The 26,230-nt window shown below is 34.8% G+C and overlaps 1 protein-coding gene across 1 annotated transcript in view; it reads right to left on the reverse strand.

Moving 5' to 3' along the window:
• The window catches only part of Malrd1 (MAM and LDL receptor class A domain containing 1), a 610,752-nt gene that overhangs the window by 102,217 nt on the left and 482,305 nt on the right, over window positions 1-26,230 (reverse strand). Inside the window, exons 34-35 of the mRNA XM_078024684.1 lie at window positions 15,389-15,649; window positions 3,753-3,878 (exon numbers count right to left, since the gene is read on the reverse strand). Of these exons, the coding sequence (XP_077880810.1) occupies window positions 3,753-3,878; window positions 15,389-15,649 (387 nt within the window). The remainder of the gene's footprint in view (window positions 1-3,752; window positions 3,879-15,388; window positions 15,650-26,230) is intronic.

A 26,230-nucleotide genomic window follows, 5' to 3' on the forward strand; every position in this document is an offset into this window, starting at 1 on the left:
TCCTCTTGAGTTCGTTTTTTATGAGCATGTGTATGGAAGCCCAGACAACTCACATCGATTACACAGAAATATTCTGGGCAGAATTCACATTTATTACCATTCTGGTATATCACTTTGAGCATGCAGGAACACATATATTAAAAGCAAATGTAACTGCTAAGCTTAAATATGCAACCGGGCACCTATTTTGTTTTCTCTTAATGTATACAGAGACGTTACGTAGAAGTTTTTTTGGGGAAATGGAGAATCATATGAGCCCTGATTTTCCCTCTCTGATACCTGGCTCAAGCAGATTTGAGTTCTGTGTCTTTGGGACCTTTAAGTCCCAGGTTCTTCATAATATTATATGACTTCTTTATAGTGACTTCTGGGAAAATGGAACTCAATTTACTAAATTTATTTGTGACATTTCTACACTAGTGGATGGTATATATGAGGTGTTAAATAATTGTTCTCATTCATCTCTACATTGGTTGGAGTGGTTCTCTTTGTTATCTGTACAACCTAATTTCATGACTACCTCTGTCCTTCTCAATCCTCTCCTCCTCCTTTTCCCCTCTAACATTATAATCATATCACTATGCAAATTTACTGAATACCTCCTATGTGTCAGGATTTTCCTAAGAGTTTTACTGTGTCCTCTCACTTGAGCCTCATAACATTAAGTGGCATATGTCATAACCATCTTCATTTTACAGACCAGGAAACTGAGGCTTCCATAATCAACATAACTTGTTTGATTTAATAAGTTATATATAAATAACAAAGAACCATTTAAACTAGACTAAATCCTGTTCATCTAAAAATGTTAAGTGATTCACTATTTAGTTCAGGATTTCAACTGCATGTGATTCTCAATATGAAGCTCAGAAAACCCTGTGAGTCATAGGACATCTACTTGCTATCACAGATAAATATGCACATACACAATAATCTGCATAAGGTTTGAAGAGAACTACGGATCCTATGTACCCACCAGAAGAACTTGAGAGGCAAGCCAGCTCCCAAGTGGGTAGAGATTATTTTCTTCATCTTGAATCCCAGCACAGGGAATGGAGGAGAGATTACCAAGTCTAGAAACTTGAAATAACTTCCATGATTCTTGCCTGAGAACATTTTCTGATTTAGTTTTGTTTTCTTTTTAAGCCCTTCTGAAACTTTATTAACCTATATTGTTATCCTCATCCTCATCCCCATCAGTATACATTACTACATATATGACATTATATTTGTAATATCCCATCCTACAATTTGATATTTTTAATTTCTTTTTGTGTGTCTTTATGTACTGGGAATTGAAAACAGGGGTGCTTTACCAATGAGCTACATCCCAAGCCTGTTTTATTTTTTTATTTTAAAACAGATTCTTGCTAAATTTCTGAGGCTGGCCTCAAAATTGTGCTCTTTCTGCCTCAGCCTCCTATGTTGCTAGGGTTATAGGTGTATACTACCACATCCAGTTTTAATGCCTTTTTTCTAATTCTCCTTCAAATGCATGATTATCATAAGTAGGGTATCAACTTAGCATTAATTTTATTAATCTCTACCACTGCAAATAACTAGAGAAACATTTCCCATTTAAGTTTAGCCAGGCAAATTCTAGCCAATAATTTCTGTTTCATAAGCCACTGAAACTTGAAAATAATCTGCCTTTCCAATGTAACTTAGGAACAGACAGGATTCACTGAAATATACTTAACAGTCTGAGCTTGATGGTCTTTTAATGTCCTAAACCTTGAGATAGGTGAGGCCAGATGTTTGTGGTGTATTGTGTGAGCACAATGGGGATTACTGGATGCTGAAAGAATGGGGTCCATAAAACTATATAAAACCAAAAAACTATGAAATGCTGAACTACCTAAAAGGAATATGATGTTTGTAAAAAAAGAAGAATATACAACGTACACCGACAAAACTTTAGCATGGGTGAGTCTCTGTAAAAACAGAAGAATGCACATTATCCTATTTGATTGATAAACCCTAAAGCATATAAAATGTAAATAGAGAAAATGTAATATAATATGGATTTTATTTCTGAAACCTGTGTTTCACTTGTTCTTTATTTTACTCTAATCCAAGAGCTGTGTCAATATGACCTGCAAATGAACTGTAAGTGATTGGTTCTCGACTTAAACAGGCAGCACAACAACAATATGTCCTCTAGTATTATCTACAGGTTGCCTATCACTTGGCTTAAGTGGCAAGGCTTCTGTTTTTCTGACCCTATTTCTAAAGGTAGATCATGTCAAAGCAGATAATAAATCAAAGCATGTTTTGACTTGTGCTCAGAAAGGACTGTTCTAAAAGAAAAAAGAACTTACCTTTATGTAAATAATTCTGGGTATGTCAATACTGTGTTTTAATAGTTTCAAAAGAACAGGAGTATCTCACTTTTAGCTTTTTTACTCTTTAAAAGAGTAACCAGATTTTCTTTTGGGTACCTTATCTGAAGTCTAAGCATGCCTGGTACAGAAATAATGCCAAAGAACATTGTTTTTGCATAATATCTTTGTGTATTTTACGACCCCAGATCTGCTCACTTTTTTATTTCCTATCATACTCATAAAATTCAGTGCTGAGTACTAGCTTATAGCTATAAAAAATAAACCCTTTTGCACTATGATTTGATTATAATGTCATGCTTTTGTCATTTACTTTTCTCCTCTCCTGAAAGAGAAAATATATTCTTACCTATATTTGACATAAAATATTTCCATTTTATTTAGGAGCTATGATTATTTAAGAACAGCCAAACTATCCACAGAGAGCTAGAATGCACGCCAGAGCTCCATTACACATTACAACAGCTCTTAAGATTGTATATATCTTTTATTACTGATTTCTATTATCTTTTAGTTGCAACAGAATTACATTGCCCCTATCTGTTATTTTATGTATCCTTCATGAAATAAAAATTCAATTATTCAGGAGGGATGTTAACAATAGGCTATAATAAATTAGATAATTTCAAAGCAGTTTTGATAAAAATATCATCACTGATATACATTATCATCTCTCATTCTGCATAAGTGCTTCAAGGTCATAAGAAATAAAAATGAGAGTTAATCTGAAGTGTAATAAATCTTCTTTAAAATACACAACTAGAACATGTAAATAGGTAGCTCTTAGGAAGAAGTAGAGAAAAGTACAATTACTTAAAATTAATAATGTTAGATTATATAGGATATCTTTATTATAGAAACCAAGAAATTTTCAGATTACTAAATACTAACATTCTTAAATTAGACTACACTGAATTAAAATTACATAGTCTTTTCTTTAGAGAATACTGTGTGAAACAAGCATGAGTCCATTATAGTATATATTTTTAATTTTTTTAAAAGCGGCAATTAATATCAACATTTTCCCTGCCCCAAAACAAATCACAGAAATTCAATTAGCTAGGTGCAGTGGAATACGTCTATAATCCCAGCAGCTCAGGAGGATGAGGCAGGAGAATCCCAAGTTTGAGGTCAGCCTCAGCAACTTAGTGAGGCCCTAAGCAAATTAACCAAATCCCATTTCAAAATTAAAAAAAAATAAACAAGGGCTAGGGATGTGGCTTGGTGGTTAAGCACCCCTGAGTTGGGTTGAATCCCTGGTACTCCCACCCCCACCCCAAAAAGAAAACAAACATTCAGTTAGTCTATGATTGCTATTATTTAGAAAGTCAACCTTTAATATTTTTCTACTACCTGCAGGTTAAGGTATTGGTTCATACAACAAAGAATATTTGAATGGAAACAAAGTACCTGAACAGCTAGACTCATCTACTTGGAAATCCATGCAGTCAGCAAAGCCATCACAGCGCTGGTGAGCTGGGATGCAGCTGTTAGAAGAGGTGCATACCAGAGCTCCATCAGAACAGCTCTTATTGGCTAAAATAAAGAATCATGACCCTGGTTATAAGCACGCCTTTATTTTTTTCAAGTATTTCTCTTAATGAAATAATAAGACCATTTATTATATTACTGTTCAGTTTTTCTAGACCTATATTTTAGAAAAACAGTTCTTTTTGAGAAAAATTTTCATTAAGTTGAAAATTTCTCCCCAAATTTTGCCAATAGAATCATTTCCCAAATACGTATTTTTTGGACTGAATTGTGCATATTTCCCTCAATTGATGTTGAACTCCTAATTGTTAATAAAATAAAATTGTTAATAAAATAAAAAGTCCCATAGGAGGTAATTAAAGTTAAGTGAAATCATCAGAGCCTAATCCAATGTTACAAATGTCTTTACAAGATGAGAAATACCAGGGATGTGAATGCGTAGAAGAAAGTCCATGTGAGGACACAGCAAGAAGGCAGCCACCTACTAGCCAAGGAGAGAAACCAAAGGAGACTTCATACTCTCCAGTGCCTTGATCTTGATCTTCCAACCTCCAGAATTGTGAGAAAATAAATTTCTGTTATTTAAGCCATCCAGTCTGAGGTATTTTGTCATCCTAGCCCAAGCAGAACAATACAAGAACTATGTTGTATTGCACATATAATGTACTGCATGCACTATAAACTCTCAGTTGATTTCAGGAGTCAGCTATATGTCTTTGTAGATTTTTCCTCTTTTAATGTCTCTAATATTAAGTGTAATTAATTTGACAAAGACTGCAATTTCTTTTAATATTTAACTTCCAAATGGGGTGTTAAGTCTTGAGTAGTCACTGGATACCCAGTAGATCTATGTAATGGCTTACAAGGAAGTTCAATGTACTATAATCTTGTTCCTCTACAGCATCATGACCATGCATCATGGAATAATAATCATATGTCCAGGGATTCCTTTTTTTTAATTAGTTACACATGACAGTACAATGATCCAGGGATTCTTGCTGTGGAAGAATTCATTAATGGAGTGTGATCTGACTTCAAGGGACAAGAATACTAATAAGTTATAGATGCCATGCTCACAAGACTTTGGTTGTTTCGGAAGAAAAATACCTTATTGATGTCCTTCAGGAGCACTGTCAATAACAAGCTGGTCTGCAAAGACTCCTCCTCCCTTGGATGAGAGTCTGCATACATTTACTTATATCTTCTGTCTCCACTGGGAAGCTCACTTCTAAGTCCTAAAACTGAATTCTCATGTGCTTGCTTCCTCTTCTCAAGCCTCTTTAGGATTACAGCTTCCTATGAAGCTTTGGTTTAGACTCATTTTATGAGTTAGAGCTGAAAGAGAGCCCCTCATTTCAGGCTGCCACTATGTGTGAAGCCTGGTTCATCTCTGTCCTGTTTCAGCAGGCCTGGGTAAAGGGCTGATCTATATTTTCTCTTTCTACTGTGCCAATGTTTATGTTCATCTTGTTGCTGAGGCTTTTTATAGGATAGTTCTATCTAGCATTGTTATATGTCTGGGGCAGGGGACCTACATCCAAACTGTGAGCCCACTGTACTATTTTGTCAGAATCTGGATACTTTTCAAAAGCACTGAATAATACTGATATTAACTTACACTTCCGTTCCAACCCTGCTATTTTGAGTCTTAGGATATGGAAGAGATAATGTCAAGGGCAGCACTGGACAAAGAGAGCTCTCTGGAACTTACTCCATTTTAATGAGAACAACTCTGACTTAATTAATAGTATCATACACAATACCTTATTTGAACATTTAGTCTATACCTACTGCTAAAACCTTAAAAAATATTGGTCTGGAAATTCTTTGAATTAGAATAAAGAAAATCAAGACACAATCTTTTCAAGGCAAATAGATAATTTTGATGACCCAGGGATAAATATCCCCATGCATGGGTCTTGTACAGATTTTTGTCAACATGTCACTTATTGCCTTCTTCAAATACAATGAGCCACCAAGAATTGTTTATTTGAAGGTTTTGACACTATTTAGTTTTAAGAACCGCCTGTAAAAATTTATTGTAAAGTTAGGCATAAAAAATTATGTTTTTAAGTATGTACATCTCCATTGACTGAAAATCCTGGCTCTGTAAATTCTAAGTGATAATCTTTACTGAGCAATTGTTCTTAAGGTGCTAGAATATCAATTCACACCAATAACTATTATTGAGTTTTCACTACATGTAAGAAACTCTGCTTTAGCACTTAGAGTGGAAAGTGTAGGAGATAATTTTAAAAAGAAAGAGAGACCAGAATATATATATATATACACACACACACACACACATACATACATATGTATGTATATATATATACAAACATATACATACATAATTTGACAAAGAATATATAACAAAGAATATAAATAATATATATATTCTAAAAGACTGCCATAAGATCAAACTTAATTGGCAAAGCATTGGTATATATAAATATTATAAAAACATGGATTATTTTAGTGTTTCTAGGTCTAAAAGAACTAAATCAAGATTAGAGTCTTAAAATGGTTTAATTTTAATGTTTTAAGAGAAAAGTCATTTAGCAAGGTGGGAATAAAATCAATAGATGGATAATCAGTAAGTTTGAGTATAATAATTGCCATTAGGGGGTTTGAGTCTGGAGGTAGTATAGATATACCTATAAAACAAGGCTAGAACCAGATTATAGAAATGACTAACATCTCAGGACATGGATTTCTTTAAGCTTTTCAAAAGCATTAAAACACAATCCTTGCAAAACCAAGTAAACCAGGAAAAAATAATAACCTTCCAACCCCTATCAGATGCAGAAATTATTTGTAAAAAAATTGTATATATTAGGTATGTATATGCATGTATCTCTGTATATATATGTGCATTATTTTTGTGAGCATACATATTTATGATTCATTTTTTCATTGCAAAGGGCTGAGAGATCATACAGTAGTTAGCAACAACTATTATTTTGAAATCTGGCTACATGGATGATAGATACTATTCATATATCTGTAATGCATATATTTTGAACCCTTGTATTGGAAATACTGACTGATCTGTTAATATTTCCTCAACCATTTTCCAATTTGATGAGATATTAATTTTAAGTTGACTAGATAATGAAGAGCTCTAACTTGTTAGTGGAATAAACCACATCTATTGCACAAACAGCAATGAAACACATAAAAAAATAAGAAAATAAATGGCTTACATTTATTTATTAAAAGTTTGACTTTTTCTTTTGAATAGAAAGTTAGCAGTTAAGATAAATTAAAAATTACCATTACTTTATAATTTAAAAACAAAAATACAAGTTTCTATAACATTTCAGAAGGCACTAAAAGAAAACAATTTTTTCTTTTATGGGCCACCAAATGCCACAGTCTGGCTGGGCACAATCAGGAGCCACTTGTCAAAAGAAACTAACTTTATTTTTAGAACCACACATGCCAAACAAAACAGCTCCTCAGGAAAAACCCTCAGAGCCCAACTGCCACCACCTGCTTCCCACAAGCCTCTCCCCAAAACCACAAGCCTCCCCACCTCCCACAATCCTCCTGCTCTTGAGGCAAATTGGCTGGGTCACGTGGGTGGAGCCAAAAAAGTCCCCCAATGAGCAGCTCCGTGGTCTGAAAGGGCAGGGAAACATCCCAATGAGCATCACCGCAGAGGAGCCAATCAGCTAGATGTTGCTGGGGCCACTGTGAGCCAATCATCAGCTGGCAGTCTGAAAGTTTGCTGGGGCCCCTTCGGCTGTGGCTCTCAACAAAAATTAATGGGTATTCATAAATTTTCTTTTTAGAAGTAGGTAGCAAATAAATACTATTGGATGCTAATAGTATTTATTTATGGATGCCAACAAATACTATTGACAATAGTATTTGTTGGCACCCATACAGCAAGAGAAACTATATTAAATATAGAAGAATTAAAATAGGCCATTTTCTATTGTTCCTCTTTTATTAATACCTATATAATTAAAAAACATTCCAAAATTTAACTGTTATATTCTATTTCAAACATTATGTTTTCTAAAAATTTTCTAAATAGTATTTAATTATTTGCTCATTTATTTATTTGTGGTACAGGAGGTTGAACCTGGGGGACTATATCTCCAGCAGCTTTCTTTTCTTATTTGAGACAGAGTCTCATTAAGTTGCTGAGGCTGGCCTCAAAAATGTGATCCTCCTGCCTCAGTCTCTAGGCTCACTGGGATTACAAGTGTGCACCATAGTATTTAGCCCTTAAACCTTATGTTTTAAAGTCCATATAAATTCTTACTCTAATCCATCATAATCTTAGAGGTTGATACTCTTTCTTACCAAAATAGGTAAAGTAATATAGAATATTTTGTGGCTTTAAGCCATTCTCTTAGATAGATGATACTTAAAAAATAGGCAATCATAAGAAAATGATCCATTCCAAATCATTAGATATGACACTGAACTCCATAGGTCACATCAGCTGCTAGTGATAAGAAGGTGAACTGTCTGTCTCCCTGCCTGTTTTTTACCTTCCTTTCCATCATTAATGGATAGATGTGTCTCCTGAAGCATTCTCTACCTTCTATTCTTATTCTGGGCCCTAGAAGTCAGAACTACAAGGAGATTTCAACCAGTGTCTTTGACTTCTACCATATGGTTGGGTTGGGTCAAGAGGTAGCACCAGCAGATCAACAGAGGCAAGAGAAGGCAATAGTGGTATAGACCAGCTACTTCCCTTAACCAAATGCCAATCTTTTTATTTTTTAAAAAATGAAATGTTAGTTGACATGAAATAATTGTACATATTTATGGATTGCCATGTGACATTTCACTCCATGTATCAAATGTATAATGACCAGATCAGGGTAACTAGACTATGTGTTTCCTTCGACTTATTTCTCTGTGCTGGGCACTTTCAAATTCTTCTCTACCAGCTATGGTGAATTATTTTATTGTCATCAACCATTGTTATTTGTCTTGTTATAGAATATTAGAAATTATTCCTTCTACTCTGTTCTACCCTTGGACCCATTCATCCTCTCTCCAGCCCTCTCTTCTTGAATTCCTTTATATAATGGCCCTTTTTTATTCCAGTTTCAGTCAACTGTTGCATTCTCTTACACCCTTTGATGTAATGACAATTAACAGTCCCAGTCCTATTATGTCTTCGGGATTGTGAGCATACTGGTTCTCTCATGAATCTTCTTTTAAAAAAATATTTATTTATTTTTTCTAATTAGTATACATGACAGCAGAATGCTCTTTGACTCATTGTACACAAATAGAGCATGATTTTTCACTTCTCTAGTTGTATACAAAGTAGGGTCACTCCATTCCTGCGATCAGACATGTACCTAGGGTAATGATGTCCAACTCATTGCACCATCTTTCCTATTCCCATGAACCAACCTGTATCCTCCCTCCCCTTTACCCAATCCAAAGTTCCTCCACTCATCTCATGTCCCCCCCAATTATAAATTAGCATCCACTTATCAGAGAAAACATTCAGCCTTTGATTTTTTGAGATTAGCTTACTTCGCTTAGCAGGATATTCTCTAAGTTCATCCATTTATCTGCAAATGCCATAATTTTATTCTCTTTTACTACTCAGTAATAGTCCATTGTGTATATATACATACCACAGTTTCTTTATCTATTCATCTATTGAAAGGCATCTAGGTTGCTTCCACGGTTTGGCAATTTTGAATTGTGCTGCTATAAACACTGTACTATGCTGTTTTTAAGTATGTTGGGTATAGACCAAGGAGTGGGATAGCTGGGTCAAATGATGGTTCCATTTCAAATTTTTTAAGGAACCTCCATTCTGCTTTCCAGATTGGTTGCACCAATTTGTAGAGCCACCAGCAATTTATGAGCATGCCTTTTCCCCCATATCCTCACCAACACTTATTGTTGATTGTATTCTTGATAACTGCCCTTCTGACTGGGGTGAGATGAAATCTTAGAATAGTTTTGATTTGCATTTCTCTAATTACTAGAGATGATGGACATTTTAAATATGCTTGTTGATCGATTCTATATGTTCTTCTGACAAATGTCTATTCATCTCCTTAGCCTATTTATTGATTGGGTTGTTTGGTTTTTTTGGTGTTAAGTTTTTTGAGTTCTTTGTAAATCCTACAGATTAGTGTTCTATCTTTGGCGTACAGTAAAAATTTGCTCTCATACTGTAGGCTGTCTATTCACCTCCTGACTTTTTACTTTTGCTCAGAAGAAGCTTTTTAGTTTGCATCCCCCCTATTTATTGATTCTTAATTTTATTTCTTGCACTTTATGAGTCTTGTTAAGGAAGTCAGGGCCTAGGGGTGGGTCTGTAGCTCAGTGGTAGAGTATTTTCTTGCATGTATGTGTGAGGTACTAGGTTTGATTCTCAGCACCACATAAAAATAAATAAATAAATAAATAGAGATATAGATAGATAAATATTGTGTCCATCTACAACTAAAAGATATCTGAAAAAAAAAGGAAAGGAAGTCGGGGCCTAATCCAACATGATGAAAATTTGGTTTTAGTTTTTCTTCTATTAGGTGTAGGATCTCTGGTCTAATTCCTAGGTCCTTGATCCAATTTGAGTTCCATCCTCTCATACCCTTTGATGTAATGACAATTAGCAGTTTTGGGCATGGGGAGAGATAGGGGTTTAATTTCATTTTGCTATATATGGATTTCCAGTTTTCCTAGCACCATTTGTCATGAACCTACTTAATATAGTCTCGACTTGTGCAGTATCAATGGACCACCTATTTCTTCCCAGGATATTGAGTAATAAAAATTTTGAAGAGGGCTGGGGTTGTAGATCAGTGGTAGAGCATTTGTCTTACATGTGTGAGGCACTGGGTTTGAACCTCAGAACCACATAAAAATAAATGAAGATACTGTGTCCATATACAACTAAAAAAATATTAGAAAAAACACCTGATGAAATCCTAAAATCTTCCTGATGAAGATTGCTATCAGAGGAGTACCAGAGAAAAAGAGTGTTCCTACCTTTGTGCTGTTGTTACCTATGATTTAACCGTGCTTATTTTTTAAATTATTTTTTTGAGAAAGGGAATTTATTTCAATGGAGGAATTATCACTTTAGTTTATTTTAAAAAAGAGAATTTTTCAATGGTAAGACAATATAAAATAGGAATTAATTTGTCTAAACATTCTGATTACTAGAAAGTTTATTTTTGCAAGAATATAAGGATTTCAAATATAACTGCTTTGATTTTCCTATCTAAAATTAGAAATATCTCAGAATCCTTATTCCTACCATATAAACATGTGCAAAGCACTTAAATAAAATAAATGTATTCTTTAAAGACATTTTTTAGTTGTAGATAGACACAATATCTTTTTTTTTAAAGAGAGAGTGAGAGAGGAGAGAGAGAGAGAGAATTTTTTTAATATTTATTTTTTAGTTCTCGACAGACACAACATCTTTGTTGGTATGTGGTGCTGAGGATTGAACCCGAGCTGCACGCACGCCAGGCGAGCGCACTACTGCTTGAGCCACATCCCCAGCCCAAGACACAATATCTTTATTTTTATTTTATTTACTTTTTATGTGATTCTGAGGATTGAACCCAGGGCCTCACACATGTGGGGCAAGCACTCTACCACTGTGCTATAACCTGAGGACTAAACTTATTCTTTTATCCTACGTCCCATTCCAAAGCCAACTTCTGAAGAGTTGTTTGATTTCTTTTCTTGTCATTTCCCATTTGCTCTTCAAAAAGATTAATTATAGAGCACTGCCCTCTTATCCACAGAAGATTCTCTCTCTAAGATCCTTAAGAATCACTGCTTTTCCTAACTTTTATATACTTAGGCCTAATCTTATTTTATCTCTCAGAGACATTCCAACTAATGAATACTCTCTTATGAATACCATTGATTTAACATCATTACTTTTTTCTGGTGCTCCACCTGTATCTATGACAACAAAAAGATTAAAATACGCTATGCTATTGTGGCATGTCAACCATTTAAGTTAAAAACACTTGAAAAACAGCAGGTGTAAGAAGATCACTTTGACTTTTACACGATTTCTAAAAAGCATGAAAAAGGCATGCTCTATACAGAAAAAAAGGAAGAAAGAAAGAAAATAAAAGAAAAAGAAAAGCAATATCCTTATTTTCAAAGACAAGAAGTTGAGACCAAGAAAATGCTGTACAGATCTTTTCCGCACACCTCCTACCTGTCAAGCCTCCCCTCTAATTGAGACACATTTTCAGTTTATCATTCTTTGTTCACTCTGGTATACAGATAATCCTAACTGCTTCTTTGGGTATTCATTTCTTCATGGGTGCTTAACACTTTGCCTTTCTCCTTTTTCATGTATCTAATGTCAATTCAAGCACTGGACCCATCTGGGACCCTAAGAGGGCAGAGGTAAAAATTTTCTGCCTCAACAACCATATCTTCTCAGTGTCTTTCAGAGTTTGTGTGTTCTTAATTGTCCCTTAGATGTTCCCTTAGATTCTGTCTGCCATATTTTATTCCATCTGCACACCCAGCTTCAATCATCATATACTGATGACCATGTACTTTTTTTTTTAAATCATTCTCCTGAGCTCCATATATCCATTTCTAAACATGTTTGGAGCATTTCCAAACTACCATACATCTAAGCTTGGAACTAAAGTCTTCTCCTTAAGGGTCATTCTCCTCCTATATTCCCAATGCAAGAAGTGGCACATTAGCTGTCCCAATGCCAAATCAGAAACATGAAACTCATTCTTGATTCCTCTCTTCCTCATCATCTGTCTTGTATCTCTTTATAATATTCTCCCACACCATGATCGAGTCAATCCCTTTATATTTGAACGGCATCATCTTTGAACCAATCTCCTTTCCCCCTCTAATCTACTCTATATAGTGCATAAAAATTGTTGTTCAGCATGGATATGATGGATCAGGGCTCTTCAAGATCTGGTCCCTCTAGAATTCTATGTTTCTCACCACTGACTCAATTCTAGTAATAAAAAATATACTTCACTCACATGACTTTTTTGAAACATTCCTCACTTAAGTATCTTGGTTTTACTTGTTTAGTGACTACTTGTCTTTCCAAGTTTTGCTGTGATTTTTTTTTTCTTTTTAAAATTTATAGACTGCAGCACCATAGTTGGGAAGTGTGCTATGTGTTCTATAGCACAACGTGTTTATCCCTGGCATAGAACTTAAATGTTCACACTTTTGACTTACTGTCTCCTTTAGTAATGTAAAAAGCATCTACAACCTGACCTGGGACAGTGCCATATTCATCTGTATCATAAATGGATGAATAAATGTGAGTTTACAAAATGCCATTCTCAAGCAATAGTGGAGACAGAAATAAACTATTATGCCTTCAAATGTTTGATAAATTGTGGGATCATTCAGTGCTTCATTCTGGAATTCTGCTGTAGAGTTTTGCCTTAGTTGTTAAGTTTAAATCTGGAATGCCCCACAAAAGCTTAGGTGTGGAAGGAGACATAGAAGTGTCCACAGATGGGATTCTAAGGTAATAATTAGTGAGGACTCTAACCTCATCCGTGGATTAATTCATTTGATGGATCCATAATTTAAATGGTGGTAACTATAGGCAGGTGGGAACTGGTAGGAGGACATAGGTCATTAAGGATGTAGCCTTGGGGACTATATCTTGTCCCTGGTCTCTTTCACCTCCTCTGTCTCCCTTTCCCCTGTTTCCTGGCTGCCAGAACCTGAGCAGCTATCCTCTGCCACACCCTTCCATCATGATGATCTGACTCACCACAGGCCCAGAGGAAGGGAAGTGCTAACCATTGAGTGAAATCTCTGAAAATATGAACCAAAACAAAGCTTTCCTCTCTTAAGTTGTTTATGCCAAATATTTTGGTCACATGAATGAAAAGTTCACTAATACTAATCTATTCCTAGTGTGAACTTATTTCCCTTTAGGATCAGAAGTTTATGTGACTGACAAGTCAAACTCCACCTTTGTAACGAATGCCTAAAATTACAAGGACACAGAACTTTCCTTGTACACAAAGCACTCTACCAACTGAGCTATACCCCAATGGAACTTAATATGATTTATGCCAAGCCAAATCATATTACAGCCCTGATGGGAACAGGCAGGAGTAATTTGGCTAGGTTTCTCCTTTTGATTCACTTCCATTTGCTTACCTTATCTCTAAAAAAATATTACAAGACCTGACAGATTGTCTTCATCACAAAGAGAATATACCAGTGGGAAAAAACAGGGAGGCAGACCACAAATCTCCAAGCCTACATCAAGAAAAACATTTCATAGACTTAAGGTTAAAGTCTAAACATCCAAACGCTGTCTCCCTTTTCTTTCATTTATTTTTACTCCTTTTCCAATAGTCATCAGAATTCCAAATGTGCGCTCTAATTAGGACACTGAAATAGACTTTTATTTCTTTTCCTACTTCCCTCTTACCATGACATCCCAAAATGATTTTTACTATTATAAAGTGTAGGATCATTAACATGCTTTATGGACCTTTATCACTGTTGCCCTTGCCAAAAGAATATAATAAAATATAAAAAAATAAGCAAGCAAAAAACCAATTAAATAAAATGTTAATGTTTTTTGGACCTCACTATGATTAGGTCCTCAGCTGTAGAAGTATGTAATTACTTTTTAACTAACATTCTTCCTTCTCTATGTGACATGGGCTAAGTATAATAAAAATAGAAGGTCTATGCAGGGCTTGGGTTGTCACATGCATTTGCTCAAATTCTCAGAGTCATTTTTTAAAATTAATTAATTAATTTATTTGTACAGGAGCTCTCATTCTTATTATTATTATTTGCATTACAATTCTTAATACACCTTTATGCCACATAATATACAAGACATCTGTATACAAGATATGTTGACACCAAATTCACATCTTCATACATGTATTTTGTACAATGATGAGGGTCTCAGAGTCCTTTAAATTAGGTATTACTGACCCCATGACATGGATGATGAAACTGAAATTGGCAGCTTTCAATTTCCTTTCCAAGCTCACACAGGTAGTTCATATCCTTGGGACTTACTTTTCCATGAACACTTAGCAACATAATGTCTACCCAGGTCCAGATCCAACCCTTACCTATATGTATTCATTAAAGTCAATATTTATCTATAGGCCTTGATTTGAGCCATTCTGAATTTTTAAGGTGAGAAGAAATTATGATGATATTTTTAGAACCATTTCTATAAATGTTTTTAAAAGATAAAATGTATATCATATATAATATATATTATAATATATATGTATATATATATGTGTGTGTGTGTGTGTGTGTGTGTGTACACATATATGTATCACCATCCTCTATTAGAATGAACTAGACACAAAAGGAAATAAAAATTGTAACGGAAATTGCTATAACTACAGAGTACTGCCATAAATGGTAAGCAAGACATACATTCTTTCTTTAGGAAGATAACATAAAAAAACTACATTATTGATGATAGGATCATGGTATGACTCTGGAGAACTTTGTTTCATCTGTCAGACTCTCTCTATCATTTCAAAATGGCATTTCTTCCCTGACACACTGAGTTAGTGAAAATAACTCACAGCAGCTGGATTCATCTTCATTAAAGTGACAGTCGGGCACTCCGTCACATAGCAGGAGAGATGGGATACACTGGTCTGCAGAGCACTGGAACTCCATGTTACCACATGGCTGAGAGGGTCTGAGGGGACAGTCCATTTCATCAGATCCATCAAGGCAATCTTCCTGTCCATCACACTTTCCTGAGATAGGGACACACTGGAGAGTGTAGATACATGCAAACTGATCAGCTTCACAGAGTGATGGCTGTATTGTGACGGGACCTAAAAAGAAAGCAAGTCAAGTCATGTTGGCATTAAGATAGTTTTCTTGAGGTCCAATATTGAAAACTTTCAGGATATATTTACTTTTGTATAAATATGAAACATTTTGGTAATTTAAGTCGATTAATTTCCAGTTAGGAAAAATGATCCCTACTCTATGCAAAAGTAATTAGAGAGTATGCCTTATCTTAATCTTACCAGCAACATTTTTTAAAAGGGAATGGTAGACAATGAAATGGAAACTTTTAAATTATAGAAGAAATTTTTATTCAGAGTACCTGGATTTGACCATGAAATCAGATTTCCAAGGAAAGACATTTTTTTTCACAGTAAATTAGGTAATTTGGAAAGATGCACTTATAGTTTTAGAATTTAAGGGTATTGTTATTATATCTATATATGGTTTATTCACTGTCTCTTAATGGCTGTTCCTGGGGAATCTAGCTCCTGAGACTCTGTCCAGGGTAGAGTCACAGAAGTTGCAGTTTGCCATGGTTTCATCATAGTAGATTTTGCTCAGATCTTGATTCCTGCCAAAAGGCCATGTATTGTCATATCTAACATAGAGATAAAATCACAGTTCAATCTAAAATATTGCACTAGAAGAGATCTTGAAGGTAATCTGGTTTAAATCCAACCCACTCATTTTACACCTAAGGATATCAAGTCCACAAAATTAAGTAGCAAAAACTCAGTGCTACTTTTGTAATCTTTCATTATACAGATTATTTTGTGGCAAAATATTGAGTCTACACTAAGTTAAATTTAATCATGGACCAAGAATGTTGGTCTTCATATTGACTAGCTGATGCTTCTTGAGGTCAATCAATGTATATAATTATGAAGGATTATTACTAATTTATTGAAACATTGCTCCTGAGACTGATCTTATGCTTTGTGTTGTTTTTATACAAATTCCTGGTGAACTCATGACTCTAGAGGAAAAATGAAAAAATAGAGCCACACAGCAATGGGGACCAGTTCAGGAACAGTTTGTTTGCTGAAGCTATATTTATTTGTGGATTTTATGAGAATAGTTTGCTTTATACAGAAAGATGGTGTGGTGAATTTATTTTAAAAATTAGATTTGAGAGCTCCTTTCCTGCTTACCCAGTAGTGGAGATATATCTAGACTATAGTTAGATTCTGATGTCGTGGTCAAAGTCATGTATGTGAAATCTATGTGGCCATGTTTCTAGCGTCTGTGTTCATGGAAAATGTCATATGTAAGCAAGGGAGCAATCATATGACTGTGGGACATGATATCATGCTCCAATCTTACTCTCTGAGATAATGTTAGCATATACAGATGCAGTGTTCCAATGAACAAATTCCAAACTTAAACATAGAAAGTAAATTGGATTTAAATTTCATACCTTTATGTATAGTTCTTTTAATATTTAACCATGATCAAATAAGTGGATTTTTATTCATTCTTTTCATTAAATTAATCTCATAGTTAAGGAAGGGCAGACATTCTCAATTATATTTTTCAAAAAATATATAATGCCTGAAAATATCATCTTTGTTAACTCTAGTGGTTGAAAAGATTGAATAAATTTTTTCATGTGATGAAAATCTAGAATTAACTTTAGCAATATGCCTAGTACTTAGCTAAGGCAATATACTAACAAACAAACAGAAAACCCACAGGGAGAGTAATTTTCTTTAAGACAAACAGATTCCTATGCTTCCCAGACCCTATTCAGAATGCACTTTTGTGTGTGTAGGTTATTATACATTTTCCTTATATCAGAGATGTGAATATAAAATTCTCCTTTATTTAGAGATATAAATTGCATTAAATTCCATAATTATTTTATTAAAATGTATTTGTTCCAGGTCTTTCTTTTCAAGGAAGCCAGTGGGCTTTTACAGCCTACACTTGATCCTGTCTTGTGCTCTTCAGGTTAGCCGTTCAAGATCAAGGTGTACTTCCCCCACTTGCTGGGAAAGCTGCCAGATGACAGCTCACAGTTGAGCCCAGCTCCAGACATTGCTCTCCAAAGTTATATACCCTCCAAAGAATGGCTTTATTCATTGACTTGTGAAGTGAGAGAGGATGGCTCAGGCCCTGTGCTTCAACATGAGGCCTCTACCAAGCGACAAAGCAGCTTTGGAGCTCCCCACAGCACTGGCAGAGGCCACAGTGCACCTGCATCATGGCTCAACATCCTCCACCCCACGCCTCACACATTCTGCTTCCTTTTCTCCTTTGCAGGGGATGCTCCTAAGAGAATTTCCAGTACAATCTCTATGAAGGAATTTGCCTCAGAGTTGGCTTCCCAGAGAACCTGATCTAAGGCACTATCGAGTCTTCAAATTCATCTTGTTTTAAATTACATCCCCTCTGAATTGCTTCTCAAAATTTCCATTGAAATATTTCTGATATTTGAGGAACATAAATTTTTCACTCCTAAAGGGAGTCTAGGTAGGTTCCGAGCTAGAAACAATTCTCCATTAGCTCAATATTTCATCTGAGTCTTTTGTTTTATCCAAATGAGAATTTTGCATTATGCTACATATAGACATTTTTAGTATAAGTGGATTTCTCCAGTATTGCAATAAAACTAAAACTCCTGGAAGATGTACTATGCTCATCTTTTGATTTGAATACAGCCTGCTGTGTGCACTCTCTGAGAAATGTTGACAGTGAAAAAAGCTTCCCTAAAATTGTAATTTTAATGGATTTATTCTTAGGTGCCATCTAGGGAGATAGCTGGTCATTAAAGGTAAATTTAACTCTGTAAAATTGAAACAATATTAATAATTTTCTTTTTGTAGTCTAAAATATCTCAACACTGCCTTAAATTCATATTACTAGGTGAAAGAAGACAATCTGACAAGGCTACGCATTGTCTGATTCCAAATCTATGTCATTCCAGAGAAGACTGTAGGATTAAAGAGGTCAGTTGCTGCTAGAAGTTGGGGTGGAGGCGGGAGGAGAGGTGAGGATGAATAAGGAGGAAGAGCACAGGTTTTCACAGTAGTAAAACTATTCTATATGAATCATTCTAAACTATTCTCTATAAGCCATATGAATGGTTCATTTTCCATGAAACTATTGTGTAGGAAACTTTTCTATATGTGTTATCATATATTTGTCAAAAATCTATAGAATTGTCAATACCAAGAGTGAACTCTAATATAAACTATAGACTTTCGGTAATAATGATGTGTAGGGCAGGTTCACCTATATTTAATATAATAAATGTACCATCTTGGTATGGGTAAATAAATTTGTGGAGGCTGTGTGTATGTGTGGAGGAAATTTCTGTTTTCTTCTTAATTTTGCTATGAATCTAAAAATTCTATAATATATGAAAGTATATATAACATATATATACTTATATTATATACATATAATATACATAGCATATATACTTATATACATATAATATACTTATAACACATATATGGTTATATGTATATACATAAAATATACATGTATATCTCTCCACACCTTTTATATATATAGAGAGAGAGAGAAAGAGAGAGAGAGAGATAGACAGATAGTAGTATATACAGATACTAATATCACTTAGAACCTATATGACAACCTGTAATTCATGTTCAATGCTTCACTCTTAAAATTTCTATGTTGTAATCTCTATAAATCTCTTTTAAAAGGCAGACATTTTAAAACACACAACATTTTAAATGCACAATATCTTGATGAATGCGTGGTGTGCTGATGAAGTACATTGTCCTCTCTTACCATGCCCAATAAGCAGCTTAGACAGGCCACTTAAAACCAATGGTACCAAGGCAAAGGCCAGTGACTTTACAGAGAAGTGGTGTCAGATCAGGCTTCTCCATCATTAGCTGACTTGGAAATGTGCGTTATTGTTCATCATATGAGCTGGTTACTATATGAAAGAGTGTAACAAGCTCAGGGTAATACTGAAATGTACATCAGGGAAAAACAGCCAGGTTGTGATGATAGTCCTTTTATACCTCAAAGAATCTAGTTAAACTAGAAGGATAAAGGAAAGTAACAAAGAAATAGGCACACAGAATTGTTAGTGATTGTGATGGAGAAGAAAGATGAGAAGAAAGACAGTCCAAAAATGTTCATTCATTTTGACACCAGGATTCATTAGGCACCTTAAGGGTATTTTGTTTCTTGTTTTGTTTTGAGTTAACATTTCTCAAGCTACATCCAAATCATGGGTAAGATATAGAAACAATGCTAGGGGCAGGAAGAAAAAAGAGACTTCTATGAAAACTTGTATGCTTTAAGGGAATGTTTCTCAAAAAGAGTATCACAAGTTTTAAGTGAGTTAGAATCAATAATAAAATATATCCTATCTATATTTACTCTTTTTATATTGGAGATGATTCAAGGCTATACCAACAATAAAGTTTCTCTTACTTGTATCCTATAAATATCCTTCCTTTGGTGGAGAACAATGGTCCAGATTTATAGCTATTATCTGGAAAGTGCATATAAGGCACTACTCTCTGGGGTGAATTGCACAGGTGGTGTGAAAAGCATATGACAATCAGCCATTATATGTTTCAGCAAGAAATGAGTTAGGAAATGCTGCTTTAGAGTTCAGGGTAGTACTGTGCAAATTAGTTTGAGAAAAAAGGATTCTAAAACAACAGAAAAATCTTATCTTCAAAGGTACATAGTGCCTTCAAGAATTTCAACTGAATCATTACAATAGCAATTTGCCAGGTTTCTACCTTATCAAAGCTTAGATCTCACACAGAACCAAGACGCTCCAAATTAGAGTTGGGCATGGTTTTACCCCTATATGAGAACACAGTAATATCTTAATACCCAATAGTATTAGTGACATTAGGCATGTGTTTAATAAATATTTTCTATATTGATGAATAATAAATCAATGGTTTAAATATTAATTATACTTTCCTTGAGAACTAATGTGGAGTTAAGCAAAAATAGATGAAGTACAGAGTGTATCAACTATTGACCAGTTCTGTTGATTTAATAAACCACTGTTGTAAAAGGGCAGATCAGCAAAATGGAAACTGTAAAGGTCTTTAAAAAGATGACTTACCTGCTATATTTGAATTTCAATCTATGAGTTAGTAATTAGAGTGATCATTCATTTCATATTGATGCTTATGAACTTTACAAATTCTTTCAGAAGTTGTATGGAGTTTTACATATGCTACCTACATTCCATTTGGTTTTGTCCTAGGCAGATAGTTCCTATCCCTGACGCAGTATTTCTTTGTCTTTCCACAGAATGCTAAGTTTCCTTGGTCACTTATATTTAGATGGCAATGAAAATATATTTCTTATAGCAAGCAAAATTAATTTCTACTATTAACTTACAATGAAAGTCAATGAAACATTCTCATGAATTTCATATAAATTCATTAAAAGTCTAATGTGCCCAAAGGTAATCTGATGGATTTTTATATTTATGATTAATATCTTTAGTCAAGGCAAAATTGATTTGTCTGTTTTAAGAAAAAAAATGATATGCAGATAAAAATTTAGTTATCAAAGAACAAAAATCAAACTTGCCAAATATTACCATAATTGGTAACATAGATGGTAAAAATGCTTAGGGTATATATTAATATATTAGTTACAAATTGGAAATAGTTTCTGGCATATATTTTATTAATAAAATTCAAAACAATCACAGAAAACTATGGGGCAGAGAAGATTATAATTTTTTGAGCTGTATAAGAATTCTTGGGTCCAGTTTACTTTGAATTGTGATTTTGTCTATATTTCTATGAGGGCCTCCTACAAAGTTTATAATATTATTTTATTAAATTAAAAATATCTCTCCTGGGGAGCCAAAATAGAATCATTTTGATGTTCTTATTTCATTGCCATACATGTAATAGGTTATATTTTCCCAGAAAGATGGAATGTGACCTTCAATTTTGACTATAGGAAATGGAGTCCTAGTACATGTAAAGACCTGTGGACAGCACATGGAATGTGTGGGCCAAAAGGGCTTGCTTGTCTTCTCAGAAGGCTGTGCATGACCAGCAAGTCAAAAGCCAGATGGCGGAGACAAAGTAAAAGAAACTGAAATTTCCAGAAGTGAGAATCAATGTGAAAGCTGATAAGTATCTGTGAACGGATGCAAATACAAAGTGGTAATTATTTTCAAGATGAATAGCCACAGCTAAGTAAGAAAAAAGCTAAAACAAGCAGATTGGTGAGAGGTAACAGAAATGCTAAATGTATATAAACATACGAGAATTTATATATGTGGGTGTAAATGTGCATTTGTGCAAATATATGTACATACACGAGTGGACACACAGGTAGATTACTTGAAATCATAAAGCCATTCACTAGTTATAGAAAGCTTAGGGGATAAATTAGGCTGTGGGCAATAGAAAATGTAAAGAAGAGAAAACACAATGTTATGGTTTGAATGTGAAGTGTTTCCCCAAAGTCCCTGTGTTAATGCAGGAATATTCAGAGGTGAAGTGACTGAACTGTGAGTTGTAACCTACTTAGTACATCTTAGTTTGAATGGATTGACTGGGTGATAACTGTGGACAGCTGGGTTGTGGCTGGAGAAGGTGGGCCACTAGAACATGCCTTGAAAGGGCTCATCTGTCCTGAAGCCCCTTCCCAACTCTCTAATTCTGCTTCTCCATGAGCAGAGCAGCTTCCCTCCACTATGCCCATCTGCCATGATGTTCTACAGCTCAGAGCAATCTAGTCACTTGCACTCAAAGAAGTGGAGTCAGCCAACCATGAACTGAACTTCTGAAACTGTGAGCCAAAATAAACTTTTCCTCTTCTAAGTTGTTGTCAGCTGAGTAACACACGTGAGGTTGTGGTACCCTTTTCTCAGAGTCTTCTCCTTTCCCCAGTACACTGAAATGCTGAAGACTTAGAAGAAAATAAAGAGCTGAACTAACAGAACATATTAAATGGTCCCCAAAGATTCTTATTTTTATTTACACCAATAGGGGCCACAATTAAAGACACCCAAATATAGTGATACTGCAGCAAATGACTACAATCACTCACATAACAAATATTCTGCCTTCCCATAACCACCCAAATAATCTAAAACTTATGTGAAGGTGGAAACTACATAAAAATCTGCCGTGTTAGGTTGGTTGCTGGTCATTTCTCTCTTGTATGAGTCCTGGAATGCATAAAGCCTCTAGTGCATCCCAGAATCCTTCTGGCTTTATTATTTCCAGATGGTGCTATGGTTCCTGGTCAGACATGACTAGATTTGTGTGGCCTCATTGACATGCATTATTGTACCAGGTGACACACTTGGCCTAATTTAATTTTGTTGTTCACTGATGGCCCATATTTACTAGAATTTTATTTCATAGCTAATGAATTCCCCTAATTCTGAACTCCTGGCTTCTAACTTTAGGACCAACATTATTAAATAGATTCCTTTGAATGCATCCTTTATATTGCTTTTAGCATATATTTCCCAAAGGAAGAATTCTGCTCAAAAAATGGTTCTCCAAGGCCCAACAGGGTTCAGTCCACTGTCTTTAGTCAGTATTCAGTGAACAGACATGTGATTCTGTCTCACTCATGCTCAGGTTCTCCCTCATAAAATCCTCAAGTTCCAGAGGAAAATGATGAATCTTTTAAATGATGGAACATTATACTCTTGGCTCACTAGGTTAGGCCAAGAAAAAGAGTCCTAAGACTCAAGTCATCTTGAATCCTATGGGTGGGAAAGCTTTTGCGGATGGAGATTATGAGCCAGTGTTTCAACACCAATCAATGATTAGATGGATTTTTCTCTTAGTAAAGATGATTTGAGAGTGAAGAACAAAAAGCCATTTCTCCATGATGTATCACAAACATGTACGATTGAGGGAAATAGAGAGGTTTTAGACAATCTGTATGTGAGGGAAGTGTGTTCATTTCACAGGGACTTTAGGAACAGTTGTTATACCTGTTAGAATGTTTTATCACGGTCTATCAGAGACCTTCCAGGTATAATTTCTCAATTACCTTTCTGATCGAACTAAATAGAACCAGTGGATGTGTGATATCAGAGCTTTCAGGTAATAGGGGATTGGCCCTGAGGACAAAGACAAATATAGCTAAACTCAACTTTATAGTGACTTTTGAGGAACGGGAATAACTAACAATATATAAGTTCGGCATACTATATATGATTGCAATTTTACTAAAGCATACATGCATGCATTCATGCACAGTTTCTTTGGTTAATTTCTGCCTTCCTAATAGAAACAATTTAAAGTGAGCATATTAAATTGTGTTAGATTATGTTGTCCCATTAAAATTTTGGGATCATGGAGATTGTTGGACAGACCAGGATGGCTCAAACATGAAGATGTAAGCTAAAACTTCAGTATTACACTAGTTACATTATAATCAGAAAGATCCTGGAGTATAATCCAGATATTTGAGGCCCTGGATTGCTCTCCAAATTGGACCATTATCTGCTGCACCTAGCAGAGAATGCCCATCCTTGTCCCTCTTTTGCACCCATTTTCAACAAAATCCAGTCATCTAACCTCATATTTTCTATTTTGAGCAAGTTTATATTACTAAAAAATGAAGACTCATGTATTTACACACAGTCCCACTTCAAGCTAAAAAAGATCTTTTTTCGTTCCCATTTCCACCTATTTCCATTATGAGCAACCAGTCTCTTTTGGTAAAACGGTCTTACATTCCAATAACATGTTATTAAAAAAAAGGTCATTCTGTTGAAGTCATTTGTTATTCTGTTTGGAAGAAAAAATATTTTTATAAAAACAGATATTTTAGTGAAGCAATGTCATGTTCTTGTGCTATTTCTTTGGCAACAAACACATTTGTTTGTTTTTGTAAGGTTTGGATACTTTCTAGCCAACAACATATGTGTTTTAGGGAATGGGGATCTTAATAAGAATAGATGCTATTAACCCAAAAGAGCCAAACAGGGACAGAGCTACCTTGGCTGAGAAAAGCTCCTGGGATCTCTCCAATACACTTGGCCTGGTAAAAATACATGGATGCTGAGTATTTCTGCATGACCATAAGAGTCAGCAAAGGTTATGATAAATTTTAAGAATGGAGAAGAATTTAGCAATTGATAATTATTTCCACATGGTAGAGAAATTACTAAGCTATCATCGGATGCTTTATTTTATATATACCTTATATTACATATTACATGTAAATGTAACATTTACATATTATATGAAATATATAGTATATGCACATATATGTTTATGTGGCCAATAACATTTTTGGCATAAAAGTATTTGCCTTTAAGACAAAGAGTTGGGACATTGATTTGTATTTTATCTTCAGGTTTAGTATGAGATGCTTGTCACACCCAGGCAAATGGGGTATAGTTCACACTGGGAGTGATTTTTCCATGGTTGTCATTTGGATTTCTTTCCCCTAATTTAACAAAATTTCTTCCAGCCTGATGATCAGCAGGAAACCAAGAAAGAACAACCTCCTAGTATAACAGGCAAACTTCTCCAAGTATTGTCAAGCAGAAAATCAAGGTTTTGCTCCCTTGAGCCTGCGTGGTATTAGCTTCTAATGCCATTTTATGGTTCTTGTGTTTTTGCCTTCAAATCTAATATTCTTCTAGGAGTAAGAAGGAATTACTTCATCTTCCAACAAATAGTAAGAGCTTCATGACCCATAATAATGATTTTAAATCTCATAATATTCCATAATCCAATAAGTGAATTAGGATTGACTGATAATCATTTTTCTTTTAGTGTTTTATACATTCATTTCCACTTATTTTAAAACAAGATCTTATGAATCACTAACTGAATCAAAGTTATAAAGATGAGCCAGGCATTAGAACTATATTTTAAATAATTAATAATTTATCTAAAATTGCTAACATATACAATTCAGTATACAATGAATATTTACTTTATACTGACTTGAAATTTATGTTTTTCTCCACCACCTTAAAGTCAAAGATAATTCATCTTGTTAAAGTCTAAAAGAACAAAACAAAACAGGGTAATGACAATGGGTATTTTTCATTGTAGCAGAACTAAAAATGACAGAAAACAAACCACAGATGTTGCAAAATAAACTACAGCATCCACTATAGGAGAACTGCAAATTGAAGGCTAATAGCATCTGAAATGGAGAGCAGCTTCCTGTGGGGAGGATTAAGGATCAATCTTGAAGAAGACAGCTTCTGTTCTGCCCTTGAAATTGGAGGAGGATTTACACAGAGGAGAGATAAAGGGCAGGACATTCCCAGACCGAGAAGCAATAGGAATAATGTCAGGGAAAAGTGAGGGAATGGGATAAAACTAGAAAAGGGAAAGAAGGGATGATCTTTGAGAGCACCATTTGTATAGATAGAAACAGACAGATGTTAGGAGTTGCACTAAAGCATATGAAACTTATTTAGTAGGCAACTGAGAACCTCAAAGCATTTTTCTTCTTTATAACTTGCATAAATTTATGTACTTTAATTTTTATTAGCTTGCTCTCTCCATATGCCATTAGAGTATAAATAGAATCTTTATTGTTGCTGGTCAACATTATGATTCCGTCTAAATGTTGTAGAATTTACAAGCTGGATGATGATAAAATGAGAAGACAAATGGCCATCATCCAGAGAGGCGTGATGTGGAAATTAG

The sequence above is a fragment of the Ictidomys tridecemlineatus genome, chromosome 10 (genome assembly GCF_052094955.1).
Source record: "Ictidomys tridecemlineatus isolate mIctTri1 chromosome 10, mIctTri1.hap1, whole genome shotgun sequence".
Lineage (NCBI taxonomy): Eukaryota > Metazoa > Chordata > Mammalia > Rodentia > Sciuridae > Ictidomys > Ictidomys tridecemlineatus.